This window comes from Haliotis rubra, unplaced genomic scaffold (assembly GCF_003918875.1).
Source record: "Haliotis rubra isolate DU_JTF1 unplaced genomic scaffold, ASM391887v1 Scf662, whole genome shotgun sequence".
Classification (NCBI taxonomy): domain Eukaryota; kingdom Metazoa; phylum Mollusca; class Gastropoda; order Lepetellida; family Haliotidae; genus Haliotis; species Haliotis rubra.
Window position 1 is genome coordinate 519,153 of NW_025767371.1, and position 21,408 is coordinate 540,560.

Genomic DNA, 21,408 nt, shown 5'->3' on the forward strand with positions numbered 1-21,408 from the left:
TAGATTTTGATTGGCCTTTGTTAAATTAGTCTCCGCGAAATGGCAAAACTTGTGGGATGCTGGATCTTCTGGAGGACATATGTACTGACTCTGTCATTCTGAAAAAACAAGAAACAGTAAAATTTGCCGTCGTAAGAGGTGGGATGACGTTGTTTTTATTAGATTTCGTCTTGGTGCCTGTGCACTAAATGCCTACACAAGTGTTTTGTTGATCGGGAGGTATTACCTCTTTGTGACCAGTTTAGCGATAAGACGCATGAAGCTGATCAACATGATTTACTGGAGTGTCCAAGTTATGTCAATTAGACAAAATCTCAGAAGTGCCTTGCTCGAGAAAGGTGATACATTTTTCCTTGCTGCAATATTGGGCCCCAGCATCCTATAAGGTTCAATTCACTGGGCTATGCTGCTACAGTTCGTGACTGCGCGTGTGAGACGATCTAAGGAAATGTCGTTTGGTAGAAACATTAAACCAAATATATGTATGACTTTTAAATTGTTTTCACATTTGTTTTTGTGATTTGTTTGCTGCTTGTTTTTGTTTGGACGATCATCATATCTTTCTGCGTGAGCTGGTATGATAATTCCACAAACCGTTGTGAAAAAGCAGCTTCAGTAGCACCTGCTAAGATGGGGGTGACACTGAAATCTTTTAGCTTCTTTTCAAAGACAATTGAATTCCATTTAGGAAATTGAGCAGTTTCATGGCAAACGAGATCAAAACCTGTTTACATCTTTTACGTTTCACAAGATCCATTTAAATTTAGCCTGGCTCATGCAAAACCTATCATTCTATTCATGATATAAAAAGAATCATTCCATGTTTACATTCTGGGAACACCAGAAATGGGCTTCACACCTTCACATGTCCATTTAAATTTGAACGCTTTAACCACTTGGCTACACCCTTCACACCTTTGCACCGCCCTTTGTGACCTTCAGGAAGGAGTAAACAATTCAGATAGTATTATGATTATGTGACTGATAATATCACAGTTCCAAAAACGCCAAATTCCACCTCAATATTCCGTATTATGGGAATCATGTGAGATGTGCGCATGCTCCGAGTAATCAGTTCTTGTGACTTGATTAGTCTATCTTGTTTTCGCTTTTAGCTGACAAAAAATTGTATCTACTGCGTCTTTGAGAAGCATTGGATAAAATGGATTTGACGACGTGATTGCCTATCGAGCAGGGGTTACAGAACCGCCCTAGAACTTCGGCAACAAGTGGGGTTTGCAAGATGATTTCCTGACTGATATGGCTACTGGTCGTAGTCAGCTAAATTGGCGATGCAACAAGTGCTCATGGACAAAGGACGAGTGGTTCTCCTATATGATATAAATAGTCGTGACTTTATAAAACATGACTAAACAATATATTGTATGGATATAATTCAGTAATGTGACCATTAAAAGTCTATCTGAATCGGCGCTGACATACCCTGGCCTTCATTCCCCAGTTGTAAGCTAATAAGCGTTTTGTGGTAAGTGTTAAGACTACATGCATGTTCAGTCCCAAGTCTATAATCAGTCGGTTTCGATATACAAGTTACCAAGTTGATAAGCGTTATGTAATAATCGTTAAAACTGTATTTCAGGAGAGAAGTAAATATAACTCTAAGATAACACGCTCTCCGAGAAAAGTCTTATTGAGGTAATTTCAGCCATTTCAGCATACTCATGTATTCTAACCTGCAAGGTAAGTCTCATAAAAAAGAAGAAAAAAAGGGTTCGGATATCGCTGTCGATTATCAGCATTGTAATCAACCAAATAAAGTGCGACCATATCATGACCTCTGAGAGTATCTATGGTGCAAACTGTGACCTATGTTCGTTGTACCTCTTTGTACCGAAAAAAGAATGGCCATAATACATGCTTTCCTTGGTAATTTTATGATATGTGGTCCGCAGCTATTCCCCGAAATCAACTTCTTGGTATCATAATTAGCCCAGGCCAACCACAGAGCTTAGAAGATTAAACAGGTCCAAAGCTTTATTACAGTAGTATCAATATGTTACCAACAAACTTATCCAACATCAATTTAACCTACTATCTGGATAAAGTGATAATCAAGAAATAATTAAAAGGCAAAACGGAACTAACCTGGATGAACTGTAGTTTATTCAGGGAATCAAACGCTGCAATAAGAATGACTCAAGTGGGTCCATTTTCAAGATTCTGGCACACAATCCTCAAGAAATAACACACGCATCAATAACCGAGCGCAATGTCAATATCTGGTTTACGCTCTGTCAGCTGCAATGACATTCCTGACAGTCCTCATTGACTGTATCATCATCATCATCATCATCATCATTAATCCTCGAAAACCCACCAATATAACTTCTTTGAGTGGTATTTTATAAGTTGGGAATTAGAATATAGAATAAACTTTATAGATAACAGCTTCTTTTATTTCGTGAGTACGACGTTATATGTACATATTCTTGTACCGTTATCAATCAGGAATAGAACACGGAGAGAGGTGTGTATATATACTCAGTGTACCAATGTAACAATGAAAACAGCATAATTAACATATTTGGCTAGGCAGCAAGCTGATGAAGCCAGTGAGTTGACAAAGGAATGGCGTGGAAGCCAGAGATGTACAAATACTGAGGTGTTTACAGACTAGATTGGGCTTGGTTTGTTATTTATTGTAACCCATCAAGAGTGGTACACGAGACAAATCAATGCAAATAGATACAATAAATACCAAGATAGCAAGGATGTACAAGGAAACATCGAAATCATTCATGATACGTAAACAAAGATATAGTATAACAAATTCAAAAAGCGTAAATGTTACAAGTTAGATGTTTATTTGGAGCTTTTTAAAAACTATCTAACTAAAAAGTAGCTTCGCAATCTTTAAGAGATTCGGTCATTGTAGAAATTGATTTGGGATAAAATTGGATCTTTCGGAAACGAAGGATTCATATTTAAAATATCAGATGTTGAACAAACAGTTGGAAGCGAACGCTGGGCTTTGCAAATATATCATGACAGTCCAAATTAGAATGCTCCCTGGGAATATTTATTTGGGGAGGTGGTGGGGGATGGGTGGGTGGGATGCACCCCGTTACCCCTCTGGATCCGCCCCTGTTATATTATTACCCGGGTAACCCAAGGTTTAGGTCACATGACCTACCGGGTACCCATTTTTCTGCTGGATGAACAGATGCAATTTTGAACAAACTCACTTGCCTAATGTGAGACCACATGTATCACGTGGGCTTCGTTGTGGGGCAGGACTGAAGTCCTGGAAGCTGCCACGGTCCCCACCCAAGACCTCCTGCGCCTATCGCAGCTAATTTTGACTGATCTGTGATCTGAACTCTATGCACAGGACCACACATCACATTGATTAAGAGAGATGCATAATTCTCTTATTGGCCACAGGCACCGAGCAGACAAAAAGAGCAGTCCAACTGATTTTGAAAAGGAACAACTGAGAATTATATCATTATAAAAGGATTTCAGCATTAGTATTTCTAATGTTTCTAAAGCTACATGCAGTTTTGGGCGAAGAGCATTGGACATGTTTACTCGACAGTCTATGCGGACGTCGGCACTGGAGCTGGTTAAAGTGGCGTGTGGTGCCACACCATTTCCTTGTCCATTGTAATACATTTACATCATTGACCCGTGAAGGTCCGGGTTAGAATATTGGCCTTCGGCAACCCATGCTTGTCGCAAGAGGCAACTAACGGGGTCGGGTGGTCAGGCTCGCTGACTTGGTTGACACATGTCATCAGTTCCAAATTGCGCAGATCGATGCTCATCCTCTTGATCACTGCATTGTGTGGTCCAGACTCGATTATTTACAGACCGCCGCCATATAGCTGGAATATTGCTGAGTGCGGCGTAAAACTAAACTCACTCACTCACTCATTTACATCATTGACAACTTCACAAAGTCAGCCATCTTGCTTCTACAGTTCAGCTATGTATTAGACACCGGATTCAAAATCCAGGCAGTCCAACCAGTCTCGTCGGTTGTACTTGGGCAGTGGGCGAGGAAACAGTTGTCTTCTGTCAAAGAAGGATTGAAGCTGAAAGCGAGGCAGGTCCGAGTCATGTGACATCTGACCGCGCAATCAGTGGCTGACTGAGTAGTTTTGGAGGCCAAAGCAGTTTGTACCTTCTTCCCTGGAGTTGCTGAAAACCTGGAGACTAAAAGTAAACCAGGAAACAATATAGACAATGCATATAAAACATGTAGGTGATGTTAAGATCAAGTTATATTTATACAAAACTGATTTATTCAATCTTTGCATAGTAATATAATAACAATAATAAATATTTTTTAGTAATAATCCCGGAGTGCGTTTCTAATGGTATTGGTATGACATTTGGCCTCGACAAATGTAATACTCTTCATTTGAAACGTGGCAAGGTAGTTAATGATGGATCGGTCAGGTTACAGGGGAGGAGTTATTGAGCATCTTGTGGAAGATCAGGCATACACCTATCATGGAATGCAAGTTCGACACAAGCTTCAAAATGCCTAGATTTAAGAAAAACTTCAGGCCGAGTATGAATCTTGCTTAAAGAAATTCCGGAACTCAGAGCTAAATGCTCTCGAAACAAGGTCAACGCCACCAATACCTTTGTCGTGCCAGTCCCTCTCCTCTATTTCCTTGGAGTAGTTGATTGGACAAAACAACACATCCAGATTCTTGACCGCCTGACCAGAAGGATCATGTCTGATAACAGAGCCCACCACCCTCGTTCCTCTCTCAATCGTTTATATATGCCAATCAGTTCTACCGGAGCTCGGGTTTGATTAATGTGGAGGCTCTTCATGATAGAATGTTATTGTTACCATCCATGGTAGGACCCTGAACATGTCCAGGGCGTCATGGAAAATGATGCTTTCAAACTTCTCTGGAATAGGCCCATATACAGCCTCAGAAGAATTCCAGCCAACAAACCTGATCTTGTCCTTTTTGAGAAAGCCAATGAATTTATTTATATCATTGCATTGTCTGTCCCTTTTGACAGCAATGTGATTGGCAAGATTCAGGAAAAGCATGATAAATATGCGGACCTCGCCTTTGAAATGTCTCGCTTGCATCCCAAGTACACTGTCGTCAGGCTCCCCATTGTTCTCGGTGCCCGGGTTCTCCACCGGGAGCAGAGTGCCCTTCTCCACGGGAGACAATCTCTAATACTCTAAATGCAGAAGGCTGCAGTGTTGGGGAGCCTTCATATTCTCCGGAAAGTTCTTGGTTGGTTCGACTAGGCAGTGTTTCCTGGGAGAAGTCCCATTCGCTGTCTGGGCTGCGTGTAGAGGGGGCTAGGGCCCTGAGCTGATGATGAGCCTTACCAGCCTGACTGTGCCAGGATCACCCGAACCCTCTCTGCTGCATTTTCATCTTTAATCTGTAAAACATAATAACAATAATAATAATGTATTTATAAAGCGCCTAATATCCACCATGGAGATGCTCAGTGGCGCTGTGACAATATTGGTGAAGGAAATAGTTCATATAACTTTACAGAAAGGCAGCAGTGAATAGATGGGTCTTTAGCAGAGAAAGTTTCTTTTGATGAAGTGTTCCTGATTTCCTTTGGAAGACAGTTCCACAGTTTAGGGCTGGCAAAGGAGAAGGCTCGGCCAGACAGTTGGTTTGGAGATCTGTGTTGGGTTAGGAGAGAGGATCGGAGACTTCGCTGAGGTACATACACAGAGATGAGATGTTTGAGATAGTCAGGAATGTTATCATTGTAGAGGCAGTCATGAGTCAGAGTGAGGATTTTGAAGGTAATTCTTGATGGGGAGCCAGTGTAGAGACTGTAGTACTGGGGTGATATGGTCATGACGATGAGTGTGGGTGATACATCTGGCAGCAGAATTTTGGATTCTTTGTAGTTTCTGGAGTGATTTATTTGGGAGGTTGGCATATAGTGAATTACAATAGTCGAGTTTGGAAGTGACAAGACAGTGCTTCAGAAGTTTACAAGTGTCAGTATCAAGGTAGTGGCGGAGTTTGCTGATGTTATGGATGTAGCAGGCTCTACTGATGGAGGTGATGTGTGCATCCATGGACATGTTGGAATCAAGGATGACACCAAGATTCCGGACACTTTCTGATGGTAGGATGTCTCTGTCACCAATACGAAGTGAAGGTAATGACAAAGCAGTCTTCAACTTTCTAAGCTGATGTTTGGAGATATGTCACAGAAGCGTTAGGAGAAACTGCCTAGACGCATTTGAGATCCTTGCCTTATACTGGATAAGAGCTCAGCACACACAGAGCAAGTGTGGGAAGAACTAAAGAAAGAGCATAATGATTTGGTGTCAGTCCAGCCTATTAAAATCACCCTTATATTAAACAGATTAAGGATACTTTATAGAAGAACTGATATAATTGATTGTCGTTCTCATACATGTGGACTTCTTTCCTCTGAAAGAAAACGAACATTGTAAACTGTTTTAAACATGCAGAGTGTATGTGATAAAGCGATTCAAACCATTTACCAACATTCGAAAACTGGCCAATCCACTGTAACAAAGAAATAAAGGAAATAGCGATTGTTTGTTTTGCGGTTATTTGCTACAATTGACACTGCGTTCCTGGTCGTTTTGTGAGAGGTTTTGATGTTCCACCTACATAAACCTGTCAAGAATTGCATGGAACTTTGTTGACGCGGTTTTCTTATCTGGATGGTTGGCGATTTCCCCCTTACTTAAATGGTGTTTTGGGTGCTGTGGTCGGGGTTGTCTTGGATATGGTCTGATAAGGCTGAGCTGGAGATTTTAATACTGAGGTCTTATGCTCTTTGATTCGGGATGTGAGGGGTTTGGATGTTTCACCTCCATAAACTTGTCAACAACTACATGAGATGTGTTAGACCGGTCCCCGTAGTTGTTGTTTCTGGCTGGTGGTTAATTCAAGGAAGAGCGAGGCTGGGAGGTTCCCATATGATTTTTCGTGTGAGGGTGTCAATATCTTGAATTTCTTGTCTCTTCCAATCATCATCATTACAAAAATATGTAAGGACGGGCACAATAGTATTCGTGGATTGACTGTATTGCATGCGTTAAGCTATTAACAAAATACATTTCTCTTCTCTGTCCATATCCTGCATTCCACTCTTAAGTTGATTCCCTAATTTCCAAAAGATGGTCAGCAACTTCTCCACCAAGTAAACTGACTGATCCTCCCTCGTCTAACTTGCCACAGTGCAGATGAAGAATACTGTATTTGTGGAGCCTTGTGGAAATGCCAATGGCATCGGAGAAAAGATCGACAACCGGCGAATCCACACTGAAGAAACAGATTCTCCCTTGGCGATAAGACAAGCATCATCCATGTCAAGGAGGTTTCTTTGTTGTTAATTGCACTCAGCGATATTCCAGCTATGTGGCGGCGGTCTGAAAATAATCGAGTCTGGACCAGACCATCCAGTGATGAACATCATGAGCATCGAGCTACGCAACTGGGATACGATGACATTTGTCAACCAAGTCAGCGAGCCTGACCATCCGATCCCGTTAGTCGCCTTTTACGAGCATGGCTTGCTGAAGACCAATGCTAACCCGGATCTTCATGGGTTGACTTCTGTGATTGAGTGATTGTGTTTACATAACTTTTACTTTCTTCTCAGTTAGTCAGGTGTATGGGTAGAGGTAGTTCGCTACATGCGTTATTTCACGTGTCTGCAATGACGAATACCCTCGCAAATTATTTACATTCCGTCCACACTGCAGATGTATAACACTTGGAGCTCACATGGAAAACAAAAGACAACATTGCAAGAATATGGCTTGAAAGTGAGTGGGTGATATCGTACCTGAACACAGGGGTACCTGTACACCTGTTGTGGGAGTCCCCATGGCCAACGCTTCCTCCAAACCAAGGTCTGGCTGTGTTGTGGCAACAAGTCGAATGTACCGAACTGGGTATGTAGGTGTGGCGTGGAACACGTGAGTCTCGGATTCTCCCGTGCCTGCTGGTGTTGTTCCATAGAGAAAGCCGACAGCACCTGGACACTGGTCAGGGTTGCTGAAGTAGGTCCAGATCTGAACTGACCTGGTTTTCCATCCTGTGTGTGGAAACGTATGATTCATCCTTTTGTTATGATTTAACAAATATCATTTGGAAAGTGGTGAAATGTACCATATGTCATATTTGGGACTGCACTTTCTTAGTAAAGTACAGATTCTTATACTTTTGTTGTGTTGAGTCCCATCTGGGATTCGACCCACACCCTCACAGTCAGGCACCTAATCGCCAACAACAAGTCAGCCGCCTTACTCGCTCAGCCACCGCGACTTCCACTAAACGGGTTAGCTGGTTGGCTGTGCGGGTTAGGCGGCGGTCTGTAAATAAATCGAGTCTGGACCAGACAATCCAGTTATCAACAGCATGAGCATCGATCTGCGCAATTGGGAACTGATGACATGTGTCAACCAAGTCAACGATCCTGACCACCCGATCCCTTTAGTCGCCTCTTACGACGAGCATGGGTTACTGACGATTGGGTCTTCACTAAGAAGGTGTAATCCCAATTATAACATATGCTACATCATTCTGTTATTCACATTTTGGCAGAGGACTTCTTTTCAAATAGATACTGTAAAAAGTGAGTGAATGATCAGATTTTACGCCACTTTAAGCAATATTCCAACAATATCACGGCGGGGACACCAGAAATGGGCTTTTCGCACATTGTACCCTTGTGGCAAAGGTAAAGAGATAATCAAAACAACACTACTCTATATATGCTATTTTGCATTTTACATACATATACTGAACAAAAAAGTACTTCAGGCTTGGAGGAATGAAACTGGTTGGTACAAAGTCGTTAATTTTAGCGAATACCACAAAATATATATATATATATATATATATATATACATATATACACACATATATAACATTAAGTGAGTGCTTTAAGTGAGTTTAAACATTTGATGGGTAGTAAATATCACACTGCCCTGTACGTGAGACTAAAATGGAAATTTAAGTGCTCTGGATGGCTGGCAAACGTAAGATAACATGGATGGTTTTTGCTTACACACCTTTCTATTCATACTTATATTAGTGTGTGTGTTTGTGTGTGTGTGAATTATAGTGACATAATCGTGGAAATTTGTATGCTTTCAAACGTTTATATATAAATAGTTGTACTTAATGTTTCTGTTAACAGTATGTTCTAAGAAACAAAACCACCAAACTTACGCTGGTACACCGTCTTTCAACGTTTAATGGCCTATACATAAGGTGAAAGTGTCCGGCCTACATGAATTCAAAAGGGGGATTAACGTACTGCTGTGTTGTATAGGTGTGTGTGTGTGTGTGTGTGTGTGTGTGTGTGTGTGTGTGTGTGTGTGTGTGTCCTTTTTGACAGGTGACCGACTTAATTTGATGAGTTTGATTAATGAGTTGTTGATCCTTCTCACATGACCTCATACATTGGTTGCTAATTATACCTATGAATACCATTTTGATTTTGGCAGAATTTTGACAGCTGACCTATTTAAAACGATGAGTGATGAATGACCTTTTAATCCCCCACACGTCATCAAATAAAGATATGCCCCTCACGGGATCCATACTCTGATGGCTAAGAACGATATCAGTGGATATCAATTCGTTATCCTATCCTATTACAGTATAGTAATAAACAAAATATTTACTTTTATATCAAATGTTATTCATAGGTATCATAAGCAACCAATGTATGAGGTCATGTGAGAGGGATTAAATTCTCATTAATCAAACTCATCAAATTAAGTAGGTCACCTGTCAAAAAAGGACTCAATACCCCCCTATACAACACTGCTGCCAGTGTGTACGTTCCTCTGTGTTCCCCCGTATCACTTGTACAGTTGACAGGAACACTCCTTGTATTGGGGTGTCGCTTGTGATCTGCAGACATATTTTTCATCTGACACAATCATTACAACTCTTTTGAACGATTGTCTTTGTTTTGAAAAAATGAACCAACATTAACGCTTGCCAAAGTGTATATATGAGACCCCTTATTTAAATGAATCTTCTGCATTAAAGTTTACTTCATCCCTTTCACCCACAGAGACAGTGCGATCTGGTGATACTAACGCATGTCATCGTGTCCTAATTCCATAGGTCGATGCTCATGATGTCAATCACCGGACTTCCCGGTGAATATTTGATAGTTATAGACATCTGTCATATAATTAGTGATTAGTGCAGCGGAAAACAACGAACATATGTACGAAAGAAGCTGTTCTCAGAGTACGAAGTCCGGTGCTAAAACTGGTTAAATATATGTAATATAACTTCACAAACCCCATGATCCCCCGCATGTTCTCAAGGTGATGTTGTGGACGTCGTAGGAATCCTGGAGGTCCACCTGCCAGTAAGGTGTTGGTTGTGCATCAGTAAACATACATGTGCCTGCATCGTCATCATTTCCTTGTGAATCAGTTGATGGTTTGCCGCCAAGAATATTTCCTGAAGAGAAATCATGACAGTGGGTGAAACATATGCCATCAAATTGGTATGTTTGGACGAGAGGAATCTCACCAGAAGGTGAAAGCTATTTGATGGATGTTTCTCAAAGTAAGTGATAGTGAGTGAGTGAGTGAGTGAGTTTAGTTTTACGCCGCACTCAGCAATATTGCAGCTATATGGCGGCGGTCTGTAAATAATAATGTCTGGACCAGACAATCCAGTGATCAACAGCATGAGCATCGATCTGCGCAATTGGGAACCGATGACATGTGTCAACCAAGTCAGCGAGCCTGACCACCCGATCCCGTAAGTCGCCTTTTACGACAAGCATAGTCGCCTTTTATGACAAGAATGGGTTGCTGAAGACCTATTCTACCCCGGATCTTCACGGGTCAGTAAGTGATAGTGTATAATGATACGACACTGATGTATTGGCCCAAGTTACTTATGACGGATACAGGTAGACTGACATCTAGTCTCTGAAATGAACATATTTTACGGAAAAACACTTCATAGTAAAAGAAATAAAATATGATGAAAAGGAGCACTGCGACTTAAGACTTGCCACATTTTCTAGACTTGCGTGGGCTTTCTTGGATATATTTGCTTCAGGGTATGTTTGACAGACTTCGATGGAGGGTACTTGGCTGATTGGCTGACATTCTACCTGGATGTATGATCATCAGTGCCACGTGACACTGCCCCCCCTTCAGAGAGAGAAAGTGGTGAAACGTTTTTAGCTAATCAAAGTACACAACTGCTAGTCATAGCTGATAATGGTGATAAGTCATGATAAGTATGGGATACATTTCCACAAACTTCAAATAATAACTGCAGTGAAAACTGATCACTCTCGATAATATATCAGCAATAATGCTGCCTTTGCCTTTGATATGTTTGATAATTAATTCAAATTCCTAAAAGACAAGCTTTAGTGCATTAAGCACTGCCTAATTACTGTCAATAGATTGTGATCAGTGTATGATTCTACTGGAAACAAGGCGCACTTCACATTGCTGCAAAGCTAACAATTTTGCAAGAGTTTCATTTTCGGCAACGCTTGGCCCACTTTGTCAGTGGAATCTGCCAATGCCCCACATAAAGTCAAACTTGCTGACGTACTTGGCTTGACCGATTCTGTTGTTGCAATGATCGATGGGTAAGAGGTCGTTTTAGAAATCCGCGCACGCTGAAAGGCTCTTGAAAGGTTGGGATGGGTTTCATGTTGCGGTTCACTGAACGATTTGTTCCTACTTGGTTTGTCAACCACTTGACATGCTTTATAGGTTTTGCAAAATTCAGTCACATGATGCCACAAAATAAGCAAATTAAGCAAAACGATATTGCAAAACTTTGTCACAAGATCCAAATGATCTGCCAAAAAGGTTTCATGTGCCAAACGCAAAACATGTTTTTGAAAGGAAATTGGAAATCTGATCATCTGTCATCAAACCAAATCATTATCAGCAGGTACATCTGTCAGTCTCAATTTCCTCACCAAAACGCTGTCTTTGAGATAAAGGAAAACTTGAACTGTGTGTCAGCGTCTGCTAAAGAGAGTGTCCTATTTGTGGGAACTTAAAGTTTGGGGTCTTCTCCCTGTAACTTAACCAACTGCTCAATGCCCAGAACCAGTTCCTGAACAGCCAGATTGTCACAATTTGGAGTACTAGTACTCTTTCTCTTTAACATTTTGATGGATCAAGATCAATGAAAGAGTCAGGAATCATTCTGAGAAGAATTTTGCCTACCCTTAGCACTAGTTACTACAGTGGAGAAATATACCTGGATCTGCCAAGATATTTTCCCCATGCTTAGGGAGAAACAAAATGCCAAATATTTTCCCCCATGCCAAATTATTCCCAATTAGCAAGTCCACGCCTTTGATAGGGAGACTTTTGACAACCCCTACCTGAACCAACCAAGTTATCAAGGCAGTTTTCATATCAACAAAATGGAGAGGCGCACTGGTAATAACCACACGAACTCTTCGGCAAAATCACAGAGTGGGCTGATGACACCTCAGAAAGTTGCCAAATACAATACAAAATCTGGGTTTGAAGAGCACCTGTATCCCTTAAAACGTTAAAGGGCTTAACATTGGAATTGTCACCTTTAGCTGACACAAAACCTTTACAAAACGAAGGGTAAGTACTACAGAATTGTATGACTGATCTACAATAGCTAACCGGCAAAGGATGACACTTTTTCAAAGCGAGCTTTCTTCACTCAGAAATGATATGACAATGTCCACAAGTAGGCTCTGACGGAAATCCAGAAGTATCATTGAAACTTAGTGGAGTGGAAACTGACTTTTTCTCAACAAACTCAGAAATGTTTGAAGGAGATCTTTGAAGTATTTGAAGGAGCAATAGGAGATGATGACTTATCCTTTCCTGGTTTATAATCCTGTGAATTCCTGTCTAAAAACTCTGTCTAAAGCTAAAAATACGCTAGCAAGTATTCTTCCTCCAAAGTACAACCCTGGTGCAACTGAGTAACACTCTGCTCTTCAAGATACGTCTGAATGTCTCTTGAAACACACTGCTTAAAATCTTCACGCACAGCCAACTGCCTCAAACGAAATTGAAAATCACCATGGGAGATCACAGGATTTTGGGCAACAACATTGTCCACTGATATTTCAGATCGTTTCTAATTGTTAGCCACCTTTCCGAAATGTAAGAAAAACTCTTCAACATCACGTTTAGAGAAAGGCGAAGCAAGTCTTATCTTCCTTCAGCCATCAGATCCTTCCTGTAGTGAGAGAAAGAGATGATTTTGTAGATCAACTTAATTTCTTTTTCAGCATGGTTATCAAACTATTTCAACCCATAGTCTCTCCCCTTTCTTTCTTTCTTTCTTTCTCAGCTTTAGTTTCTTAAAGCTGAATTTCCTCTTCTATTTTCTGCAAAGCCACACTTTAATCTGTCTTCTCTTTAATCAAGGCCAAAGTATTCCCATCTACAAGATTTTCTCAACTAGGAATGTGCTCAATTTGTTTGTATATCGGCCTTAAACATACCAGATTTGATTACTGTTCGTGATATGTGGCCAATTTAAACCTTTTGAACATAGAAACGTATTCCGTAGAATGCAAAATCATAGTTATTGTTGGTTGTCAATTTAATTTTGATATAATAATTCAATAAATACGCTTGTAATACATTAAATTGTGATCCAGAACGAGCCCTCAGTTTCTGCCAAATGTTGAATCCCAAGTTAAAAAGAGCAACGTGCGAAACCAACAAAAACACAGATATGTGCTATAGTTAACAATCTATTCTACAACTGACTCAAGTCTCAAATCAGTTCAAATCACTACAAATGTGTATAAATGTGACGACAACTACATGTGGTAACATTCACTTCTCAGTAACAGTAATCCAACATAGGGTGGTAGTACCCTGGGAGCACTGTAACGAATATCACTGCCACATAACACTCTTTCTCTTTTGAGAAAAAAAGTGTGACTATAGTTTAATATCAATATTTGATGCTACTAGATATGGACAGTATTGGACACACAGCGTATTTACATGGATAAATGAGTTGAGTCAAAGAATCGACGTTCCTTATCGATTTTTAAAATGGCCAGAATGCCTCGAGATTGTGGCAATGTTTCGGTCAATGGTATTCAAACACATTTGACGCTCAAACGTTCAAACGTAAATTCATACTTTGCCACAATGTATCAAGTCTTTAAGTTTTAAGGCGTATTTATATGACGGAAATTCTACATATTACAAGTCGTATATTAACGAACAGCGAGTAGTTGGTGAATATATGTGCTCTTTGACAGTGTCTCAACCTTTTCAAAACCCAACACAAAATCAGACTTTTATTGTAAATTGTGTGAATGGCGGGAAATATTGACCCTTGGATTATAGTCCAAAAGAAATCGAGACAAAGACGCATTATGTTAATAATAAATGAGCTGGTATATTTATGTACCAATGGAATATTTTCCTTTTCATCACTATCATGCAGTCAAAATACATTACTGCTAATTCATTATTGACACCGCAATCATTGTTGCTGCGATACAGTTAACTCAAATGTGTTTTCCATTACTGTACATTGCACCCTGACAGAGCCACTGTTCGTTTCCGACTATATCATAATGATGTATCAATCAGTCAATATGAAATATGATGATGCCAGGTGCTATTCATGATGATAAGTGAACCTGTTCTTACCCATTGCTAGCGAAGGCTAGGGTTTGATTCCCCACATGAGCACAATGTGTGAAGCTCATTTCTGGTGTTCCCCCTTGATATTACTGGAATATTACTAAAAGCGGCGTAAAACTACACTCACTCACTCACGCATCGCTGACACATGCCACAACCAAGACACAGGCACTTATGGCATAAATTGCAACAGGGAGTGCGATCGGACGTCTGTTGAAAACTTTATTGAGGCCACGATGTTGTGGCCGGAAGAAAACAACTTTAGACTGTCTTTGCGATCTTCTTAGAAGGCGAATGATCGATCATGCGAGTTGTTAAGTAAAGATAACAAAGAGTGAAGCTGCAGGAACATTGTCCCACATAAAGTGAAGGATGATAGGAGGCAAACTGTACTCATCCCATTTGTCAAACATTCTGGTCAAGAGTATCTTTTGTCAGAATGTCAGATATTGTCTATTGAGACACTATCGTGGTAAACCTGTCAGTATCAATAAATGAGCGACATTCGTATTCTGTTCAAATACACGAGAGTTGACGTATTGTTCGGCAGTCATGAAAAATAGATAACAAAGATCGATATTCGTCTTGTTTCTCTAATGGTTTTACCCCATCCATGTACGGAATGACTACTGTCAATAACCAACATTAACGCAGGAGACAGAGGCAATGTCACACTCAGGATGTCTTTCAATTCTCTTCCATGATACTGTTCATCCGCAGTTTCACCACAATGACTTGACTGAATAACGATTGTTAGCATTAAAATCAGGAACTAGCAGAATCTAAACGATTTCTAAAGGATTTGTTTGCGGAAACACAACAGCGGGATAACAGATTACCTTGACAATAGTCAATTTTAACTGTGATTTAAATTTTCTGAACGCCTGATCACTCGCAGTTTAGTTCCAATAAAATGATAGGATTGGCAATATTTTTTTAACCATTATCGGAAATGGAATATAGAAACGTGAGTTCCTTCTGCTACTAAATACGGGAAGATTCGATCTGAATACGAGGGGTGTTCCAAAAGTTTCCGGCCTCACCATGAATGGATCGCACAAACTCTACAAAACTCTCCATGTTTCTAGACTAGTATCTGAATTCCACGTACGATAATTTGCCATATATAGCTGTCGAACAGCATGTCCCTATCATTTGCTCCCAAAATGAAGAGAGTCAAATGCTGGGCTGTCATGAAGTATCTTCATAGAGAAAGGTTTACGCCAAAGCAAATTCATGATGACATGACACAAACATTAGGTGACAATGCTCCTTCATATAGTACGGTCAAACAGTGGTGTGCTGACTTTACAAGTGCAGTCGCAGCACCGAGGACGAACCGCGACGGTCAGGTGAATAACTGACAATTAGCAAAGTTATGACCTCCGTTTTTATGGACTTTGAGGGCGTAATCATAGGAAACTATTTAAAGAAGGGTTCTACAAGAAATGGTGCATACTACGCTGATGAATTGCATAGGTTGCTTGATCAGTTCAGAGAAAAACGCCGAGGTAAACTGCGTCGAGGTGTCTGGCTCCTCCAAGACTACTCCAGTTCACATGGCCTAAGTGGCAGTGAGTGCTACACAGGACTGTGGCTTCAAGATCCTCCCTCACCCAGCCTATTCTCCAGATCTTACCCTTCTGACTTCCTCATCTTCCCTCAACTCAAATCTGTCCTCAGGGGCCGCAGATTTGAGACGGATGATGAAGTCATCACTGCTGTGGAGGAGTTTTTAGGGTCACGTGAGAAACTGGTTTTCAGACGGGTAGAATATGCTGGAGAAACGGTGGAACAAGTGCATTGAAGTGAAGGGGGGTTATGTTGAAAAATAAGTATAACAATTTTCATATAGATCGCATTTTAGCTAAGGAGGCCGGAAACTTTTTGGGACACGCTTCGTAAATAGGTCAAGATGAGAACTTCAACGAGTGAAATTGATACCTGTCATGCAATTACAACTTGTGGAGTGTTGTTCAAGGGTGACTCAATCTGTGGTGACATATTGATTCTCTAGCTTCATGTATTGCATTTTTATAGCTTAGGAAAGTTCATTTCTCTCAAAATAGAAAACAAAATTTCGTGTTGCTCCACACAAGACCTGAGGAAAAATGTTTTGGTAGATATGTGAAGGGTATATCCATCAATGACAGACAAGATGACCGTAATCAGCGACCTCACAAAATCCAATTCCCCATTTATGGCGTGGACTATATGTGCTTGTCAAATGTACATCTGACTGTAGTGACAGTAAGGAGCAACAGCTGTTTAGTTATCAGTAAATGTTTAAGCACTCTCTGTACAACAAGGTTGTTACCCGTGTCCAACAATTTAAAAAGGACTGGCGCACAAATGTCAAAACACATGGTGATGTACATGAAGAACAGTCGATGGCCGAACACAGGAAATGTTAGATATAATTGGTGTGCTTTTCACTGATTGTTCGATTTTGGTTTCCATCACAACTATCACTACAAACGCATCATTTTACTGGAATAATGTTAACCTTTGTATAGAGCCTGAATCCAAGGTTTGCTCTAAGGCGCGTTGTCGAATGCTCTGTTGAAGATAACTGTTTTTAGTTCTTTTTTTGAATGGAATGATGTCTGACATTTGTTTCAAATTTTCAGGTAGCTCGTTCCGTAACATCGGACCTGCTATCGCCATAACTCGCGCTGCGGGTAGAGGGCACTGCTGCTTGTTTTGCAGAAGCTGATCTCAGAGTCCGTGATGGCTGATACCAAGTCACTAGTTCAGTCAGGTACTCTGGAGCTTGGTTGTGAAGGGCCTTGTGCACAAACACCAACACCTTGAAGACATTTGTTTTGTCTGATTGGCAGCCAATGCAGTGCTCGTAATGTTGGCGTGATGTGCTCATATTTGCTTGCACCTGTGATGAGCCTTGCTACTGTATTTTGAACTCTGTAATGGGGCCTGGATATTAAACTGGAAGAAATAGTTCAATTTATTAACGCTGAACTTTAAACATGCACTATAAAACGGATATTCATAAAAATACTCAGGCCTAATGTTATAACATGAGTAATATAATAAACCAGAAAATAACCAGTCTCGACTATCCTTGGAAACCATTCCATTGAATGAGGGGTTGAGTATGGTTTTACGCCGCTTTTGTCCATATTCCAGCAACATCACGGCAGGGGACACAAGAAATGGGCTTCTTACGCTGTACCTTCATACATGTGGAGAATCGAACCCGGATCTTCGGAGTGACGAGCGGACGCTTTAACCACTAGGCTACCCCACTGCCCCACCATTCCATTGAGAGTAAAAGACAAAAGAATTTATCTCTGGTATTTTCCCCTTTACGCCAAATGAAGTTTGTCTTTGTGCCGGGGGGATATAGTCGACGCCTCGTCCGTCTTTCCGTCCGTCCGTAATCATTTTGTTTCCCGAGCTTAACTCCCAAACCTTTCAATATGTTTCAACACAAATTGGTAGATATATCAAACAGAACCTAAAGTGGTGCCTTTTGCTGTTCACAGATTTTTGTGATTTATAATTTTCTTGGTTTCCATGGATACGATTCGACTTAGTCTTAAAAGGGAGGGTTGGGTATCGTTTCCGGAGCACAACTCGAAAACCTTTCAATATCTTTCAACAAAACTTGGCAGATATATGAGGCAGATCCCAAAGTCATTGTCATTTTTATTCTTCCCGATTTCCATGGAAACGGGGGCGGTGGGGTAGCCTAATGGTTAAAGTGTTGGCTCGTCACGCCGAAGACCCGGGTTCGAATCCCCAAATGGGTACAATGTGTGAAGCCCATTTCTGGTGTCCCCCGCCGTGACGTTGCTGGAATATTGCTAAAAGCGGCGTAGAACCAAACTCAGGCAGTCAGTCAGTCCATGGAAACAATTCAGACATAGTCTCAAAAGGGAGGGTTGTTGGCTTCGTTTCCGCAGAACAACTCCAAAACGATTCAATATATTTCTACAAAACTTGGCAGATATATCAAACGGATCTTAAAATGGTGCCTTTTGTTATTTACAGACTTTTGGCATTCATTGGACTTTAAGTAACTGTCAGATGATTTGTTCTTTCAAATATACTCATGCCAATAATGGCTGTCACCCCCTTCAGTTTTTTTTATTGGAGAGGGTGTGTGGGGTGTTGGGGTTGGGGTGGGGAGGGGGTGACAACCATTATTGGCATGAGTATATAGGGGCTGGGGGAATTTGTCATCTACTGATGACACTTGTATTTCTGATAAAAAGAGCACCCCTGTCAACCAGCAAGAACACCGGTAAATCAATTAAATATCGAAACGTTTGAAACAAGTATCATGTATCCGTTACAACAGTTTCTTTTGGGTGTAAAGCACCAGAAATCTGTAATGATACCAGGTGTTTGCGAATAGGACAAGCATGTCCTCTACCTGTAAAACCAGGCATTTACACAATTATAACACTTGTTAAATTTGGTATTGCCTTTCCTCAGTAGAGATTCTAGTACGTTTGTTGGGTTGAGTCCCATCCGGGCTTCGAACCCATGCTCTCAGAGTCAGGCACCTAATCGCCAGCACACAAAGTCAGCCGCCTAACCCGCTCAACCACCGCGGCTTCCACAACACTTTAAGTCGGACAACTTGTAGTCTTGACCACGGACTTTGTGTATCCCTGCGACAAGTGTAAAGTTACATACCAATCAGACAAGGACCTGTATATTTTTCTGAACTAACATTGAAACAATTCTTTCCAATCAGTTTTAATATATACCCCTTTGTGCGACTTCCCTAGATGTTCAGAAATGTGGAGAGAGAGAGAGACATTATCATAGGCAGTTATGTCAATATTTTGTTATTTTTAACAATGGAGTATGTACAAAGCACGGTTGGCATTTACTCTAGCGGACACTGGATAGACAGAGAGGATATCACCCGGTTTATCTTTTGATATAAATATGTCCTAAACAATTCCGTCCAGTTCCAATTTTTTAAGCATCCCGATTGCAGACAACCTCTCAAATTGGAACTGTTGATCGTTTTGAACTGCTTCTTGCTTTTAAACAGTTAAAACATTTATGCGATGTAGTTTCCACGAGTGTTAAGTAGTGGCGACTCTCTTGCCCATGGGGATGGCATTAATATTGCAAAACGGAGTCATCAAGTGAAAGTGTTTCTATATATGAAAACATTACATGATGGTCATCGTCCATAGCAATTATATGTAAATGCTAGCTTTGAATAATAATGTTTAACATATGTTGAAAGCCATAAAACAGAACTGAATTTCCTATCTTATGATGTAACAACACAAGGCAGCATGCCATTACATTGTGTGGTTCATGCTGAATGATGTCTGACTAAAACGTCCTTAGAAATTATCAATTATACATTAATTATAAATTATAAAATTATAAATTGCTATCAGATAGTTAAAACTGTCATTTTGCGTATTTTGTAAGAGCACAAACTCACCCCGAATCTATCTATTTAATTGTGTGAGCAATAACGTATAATAACACGTAGTAATAACAAGCATATCATCCTACCTGAAGTTGCTGTGCTGGTTATGTGGATCAGCGTCATGAGCAACGTTGTCTTAAACAACGACATCGTCTGTGACATGCCAGTATCTACCATACCCAAAGTCACTGTGTAGATGACTGTGTGGACTTGTATTCCGCTATGCTTTGTTGTCATGGAGGCATCAATACTTGTCTCCTAGTGGTACCGGTGCCACGTAGGTTGATAATGTGACTACACTGGAACGGTGAGAATGAAAAATAACAATCACAATATTCTAATTAAGAACATTCATGGTTTTACGAAACTGATTGAACAGAATTACTTTTTGACAATGTCTCAACTTGCCCAAGGGCCAAACCAGACTAGTGATTTTTTGCAATGTGTGTGAATGACCAAAATGATAGGTTCCTGCATTGTAATTACAGTCAAAGAGAATTGAAAAACGAAGCATGATAAAGCATGCGACCGAATCAGTTGCAAAGCGAAACCGTGAACATGGCACGATTCGTGTTTGTCATGAAATATTTGTGGATGTGGCTGTAGAAAGGGTTTTTATTGCTTTTCGTTATTGAATGCAGCGTGTACAGTATCACCTACAGCGTCCGCGGCATATTAGAGACAATGAAATAAAAGGAAACAGTAGAGTTTGCACGCTTCGTTTCAACATTGTGTGGCTTATACAACATATGCACCCTATATTCAGTGAGGTTTTTGTCGGCTGGAATCTGTATTATGTGATTCTCTGTTCTGTAAAACTAGTTGGGTATTTCCAGTAAATGATTTGTGAATCGAAAGAGCTAACACTGGAACATAATACACATTCAATCCTTATGATTAACGTGGGTTAATATCACCAACAGAGACACATTGAAAAAAAGGGGTGGGGTGTTCTATCACCAATAGATAGATGCTGGATACACTAAACGTCGGATAATAGCGCCAACAGTGGCTGGACAAACCAATCGTGTGTTTATATGAGAGTCACATGTTGGACACACCAAACGTGGGTTAATATCACCAACAGATGGATGCTGGATACCCTAAACGCGGGATAATAAAACCAACAGAGGCTGGACCAACCAATCGTGTGATTACATCAGTTCATTTCAAATGTTGGACACACCAAACTTGAGTTATTATCACCTTTACATATACATGTATATTCAATGCAAGACAAGATTTATAAAACCTTGATTTTCTGTGGCAGCTCTTTTCGTTGTTTAGGCACAAGTCAACACCATAACACAAAAATTTTTATTCAATCATTTTT

General features: G+C 40.5%; 1 protein-coding gene and 1 long non-coding RNA gene across 2 annotated transcripts; one reads left to right on the forward strand and one right to left on the reverse strand.

Annotated features, from left to right (window-relative positions):
• Positions 1–3,865: 3,865 nt before the first annotated feature.
• Positions 3,866–20,341, reverse strand: LOC124257491. The gene is made up of 4 exons (XM_046691569.1): positions 20,162–20,341; positions 10,290–10,454; positions 7,807–8,058; positions 3,866–4,179 (listed from the first exon to the last, which is right to left on the reverse strand). The coding sequence occupies exons 1-4, from the start codon at positions 20,310–20,312 to the stop codon at positions 3,950–3,952; spliced, it is 798 nt and encodes a 265-aa protein (XP_046547525.1). The 5' UTR covers positions 20,313–20,341; the 3' UTR covers positions 3,866–3,949.
• On the forward strand, positions 5,593–20,510 carry LOC124257493. The gene is made up of 3 exons (XR_006893288.1): positions 5,593–5,752; positions 6,039–6,043; positions 20,500–20,510. It is a non-coding gene; the product is annotated as an uncharacterized LOC124257493 (long non-coding RNA).
• The last annotated feature ends 898 nt before the right edge of the window (positions 20,511–21,408 follow it).